At 39.4% G+C, this 4247-nt stretch overlaps 1 protein-coding gene across 3 annotated transcripts; it reads left to right on the top strand.

Moving 5' to 3' along the window:
- The first annotated feature begins 551 nt into the window (after positions 1–551).
- On the top strand, positions 552–3509 carry LOC109897764 (bcl-2-like protein 1). 3 transcript variants are annotated; one of them, XR_004204169.1, is made up of 4 exons: positions 585–790; positions 1495–2164; positions 2412–2985; positions 3024–3509. XR_004204169.1 is itself a non-coding variant. In XM_020492318.2 (3 exons), exons 2-3 carry the CDS (start codon positions 1649–1651, stop codon positions 2553–2555), a joined length of 660 nt encoding a protein of 219 aa, XP_020347907.1. In that variant the 5' UTR covers positions 552–790; positions 1495–1648; the 3' UTR covers positions 2556–3509. The 3 variants fall into 3 exon arrangements, 2 of the variants coding, with proteins under 2 accessions (XP_020347907.1, XP_031653087.1); XM_020492318.2 differs by having other exon boundaries at positions 552–790; positions 2412–3509; XM_031797227.1 differs by lacking the exon at positions 585–790 and adding an exon at positions 806–1379 and having other exon boundaries at positions 2412–3509.
- Positions 3510–4247: the final 738 nt, after the last annotated feature.

The raw sequence follows: 4247 nt of genomic DNA, 5'->3' as shown, positions 1-4247 counted from the left end.
AAAGCAGCCAACAAGTGCTAAAGGACACCAATAATAAGATATGTGGGAACTCCTTCAAGACTGTTGGAAAAGCATTCCAGGTGAAGCTGGTTGACAGAATGACAAGAGTGCAAAACTGTCAAGGCAAAGAGTGGCTACTTTGAAGAATCTAAAATATATTTTGATTTGTTTAACACTGGTTACTACATGATTCCATAGTTTCGATGTCTTCAATATTATTATACAATGTAGAAAATAGTAAAAATATGTGTCCAAACTTTTGACTGGTGCTGTATATATTTTACCTTTATTTAACTAGGCAAGTCAGTTAAGAACACACACTTAGTTACAATGACGCCTACCCCAGCCAAACCTGGGCCAATTGTGCGCAGCCCTATGGGACTCCCAATCACAACCTGATGTGATACAGCCTGGATTTGAACTAGGGACACCTCTTGCACTGAGATGCAGTGCATTAGACGCTGCACCACTCTCTATACTAGAGATTATACTCCAACATTTTTGGGGGAACACATTGACATAAATATCTGAACACACGGATAATCTGCCCGCGATAATTTGAACACGATCTCAACTTCCGGTGTGTCTTTGATTGGTGATTAATTTTGTGAGAAGGCGGAACATCCGATCTACGTGCAAAACTGGCCAATGGCATTATTGGCCTTCTCTCCGCTCCAATTCGCTTGAAATATGTCGTTATTTTAAATGCTTTTATGCACAAAAATGGAATTTACCTTTTAAAAAAATCGATACTTATATATTGAACGGTACTTGAGTCTTATTTGCAATTGTAAGTATGACAGACCATGATATTTAAAAAAGATTGGTTTAGAAATATTGCTATGGAGATGGGAAGCTTGTATAGTGAGTGTAAAAGCAGCTGTCATGTGTAGCTAGGTAGCGGCGATGCTAATTTGCTAGTTACGTATACATCCATACATTTGACTTATTTTATGAATACCGTATTAGGACATTTCTGCTTGTTTGTCACTTGTACCCTAGGTGATATTAACTTGATCTCAATACGTTTGTTTTTGATCTTTGAAATCCATTTATATGGCAGTAGCGCAGCATTAAAGCAAACACATTTTGACAATTTGGTATGCACTGTTGTCAAACGTGCTATAATGTAAAATAGTAGCTATATTAGTTGGTTCGTTGTATATAGCCAAAGAAGTGCATTGTTCGGTGGAAATGATTAACGTGATGGTTATAGCTTTAGATAGCCAAGACCGATAGCTTGCTAACGTTACCTGACATCAAAGCGGCGCCCCAATGGTATGGCGTAATAAGTTTCATACAGTTATGTGTCATTTTTTAAAATAAATAAACATCTACCATACCCAACAGACCTGGGTTTAGCAGTGCAGTATTTCAAGGTGATTGTGATGCTGCTGGGGCAGAGTTCCATTCTTAATAACAATGAACAATAGAATCCAGTGTTTTCATGTTTTCTGCACCAGAGAATTTGTGTGAGTGTTTTTTTTCTTCCAGGGTATGATAACTTGTTGCAGCCCAGAGGAAACTGCCAGACAGCAAGCCTTTATTCCAGACATCTCAGTTAGTGTGAGGTATGGCAGAAGAGCCCTGGGAATCCAAATAGAGTGAAAAGTCAATGGCTAAAGAGGGTGCATAGAAGGTGGAAAAGATGTCTTACAGTAACAGGGAACTGGTAGTGTTTTTTATAAGCTATAGACTGTCCCAGAGGAATTATTCATGTTGTCAATTGGGGCTGGAGGGTGCAAGTGGACGGACTGAGGGAGATGAGGCCATTGCAAATGGGTCTGTGGGGAACTACTGGAACAGCAGAAGCAATTTGGCGAAGCCCTCATCTCCACAGGGGGGCATGGAGCCAGTGAAAGCAGCACTACGGGACTCAGTGGATGAGTTTGAGCTGCGCTACACCCGCGCCTTCAGTGACCTCTCCTCCCAGCTCCACATCACCCCTGCCACAGCCTACCACAGCTTTGAGAGTGTGATGGACGAAGTGTTCAGGGACGGGGTCAACTGGGGTCGCGTGGTGGGTCTGTTTGCTTTCGGTGGGGCCTTGTGTGTTGAGTGTGTTGAGAAGGATATGAGCCCACTGGTGGCGCGCATCGCAGATTGGATGACCACATACCTGGACAACCATATCCAGCCCTGGATCCAGAGCCAAGGAGGATGGGTAGGTTGGAGCTGATACTTTACTCTGCACATTATACATCCTTGTTATGGGATTTAGTAATACATTCTCATTGTCAACACTATTGTGCGTGCGTGCGCATCCTTTGCTGCACCCACTCTGAGAAATAGAGAATACCATGATAGACTACACTAAAGGGTGAAGCTACAGAGAAGCACTCTGGCAAACAGCTGGGCTGCTAACACATAGTTCACTGTATTAATCTTCCTCTGTCTCTGTTCCTTGAAAGGACCATTTTGCAGAGATCTTTGGCAGAGATGCTGCTGCAGATGTTCGACGGTCCCAGGAGAACATAATTAAATGGCTGCTAGTTGGGGTGATTCTGCTTTCAGGAGTGCTGGTCGGCACTCTCATCATGAAGAAACGCCAATGAAGTGGTGTAATATGAGCCACATCTAGTTTACCCCCAGCACATATAAATGCAAAATCAACAAAAATAGAACTTTATAGTTTGTTTACATAAGCACAGTCTGCTTGTGCACTGACATAAACCTTATGATTAGCCATGGCTATAACAGTTTTTGGGCAATGAATATGTAGCTTGGTGAGCTGTCTCACAACTCACCTCTCCTGTCCTGCGCTCTGTAACATTTGTTTTTACATTTGAAAAGTAATACGTAAAATACAATTTTATGACATTATTTTCTTACTTTTATAATTATTATTGGTTTTATTTTTTAAAAACTTGGATAGAGGGTGTTGCATTTGAGACTGGAGGTGCTTTAAATGGACCTGAAGCTAAGCGTGAATGGGAAACTACAGCTGGTGTGGTAGGACATAGGAGATTGTTTATGTATTTTTAGGTTTGTGTGTTACCCTTTACAGGGTTTTTTATTTTTAGGTTTGTGTGTTACCCTAGTACCAACTAAATACATTCTTTCCAAATTGACATTTGACCAATTACATTGAAGATTTTAGAATATAGTTTTTTAAATTTTGTGTTAAAGGCCCAATGCTGCTGTTTTTATCTTCATATGTAATCATTTTGGTGCAACAATTAAGTTGCTTTCAATGAAAATGGTAAAAAAAAAAAAAATCTATTTTTTTACTCCCTTATCAAGGGAATTTCAGCTAGGACTCTGGTTGTGGTCTTAGTAGGGAGGGGTAACAGCTCTTGCAAAATGGGCATTATCATCATTTTCACAGTATTCTACCAACCTCTTAGTGAAAATATATATAAAGCATAGTAATATCATGTTTTTTACTGCATTGGGCCTTTAACTGAAACCTTAGTTTCAATGTGACAATTTCTTTAAAATGTTACGTTCTTTCCTTGCTGTTCTGGAGTTTCAGGCATGCACTAAATAATAAAACATTTATGTTTTAAGTGGGGTTTTTCTATGTGATTCACAGACAACATTTCAACACAGATAGTGGGAACATGGAGAAAGTAATGAATTCAGATTTGTCCATGCTGCATTCTCATAATATGCCTTTAGGGGGTGCATGTTCTCAACAAATACAATTTCTGAAGCGACTATTTTTCAGCCTCAACTCAGTGCAACATGTCAGGAATACCTTGTCCTGTTTCCCAGAGAAAGTGTTGCTCTGAAAAGTCTACCTCTAATATACTGCCAATATCACATTGTCTCTCGGAGCTCCTCGCTAGTAGAGTTTGGAAATTGTCTACAGTACTGATGGCAGTGAAACATCCAACTTGGTTTGGAATCATAGTCCTTCTACCCTTGCACAATTAAAAGAAGACATCACAATCCCTTTTAATTTAATATTTGAATGTATATAATTGTAAACACCAATGATGTGTAACACGAGCCACATCTAGTTTACCTCCAGCACATAAACGCTAAATCAACGAAAATAGAACTTAAGAGTTTGTCATGTTTACATAAGCCCAGTCTGCTTGTGCACTGACAGATGATTAGCCCTGGCTATAACAATCCCTTTGAATTCAATATTTGTATATATGTAGTTGTAAATCATGTATATTTATTTCTTATCCTACTTTTTTGTCTTTTCAACGTAAATGTATATTCAAGAGCAGGTACAGAACATGTACAGCACATACAAAACATAACTCTGCAGTCATTTCACAAGAGAAGAATTA

Source organism: Oncorhynchus kisutch, linkage group LG1 (assembly GCF_002021735.2).
Source record: "Oncorhynchus kisutch isolate 150728-3 linkage group LG1, Okis_V2, whole genome shotgun sequence".
NCBI classification, from domain to species: Eukaryota; Metazoa; Chordata; class Actinopteri; order Salmoniformes; family Salmonidae; genus Oncorhynchus; species Oncorhynchus kisutch.
Note: the sequence above shows the minus strand (reverse complement) of the source record. Positions and strands in the feature narration are given on the sequence as shown.

Excerpts from the sequence above, each read along its gene's own strand:
- LOC109897764 (XM_020492318.2), top strand. The coding sequence starts at position 1,649 with ATGTCTTACAGTAACAGGGAACTGGTAGTGTTTTTTATAAGCTATAGA. Across the intron at positions 2,165-2,411 it reads TCCAGAGCCAAGGAGGATGG|GACCATTTTGCAGAGATCTT; the intron begins GTAGGTTGGAGC and ends GTTCCTTGAAAG.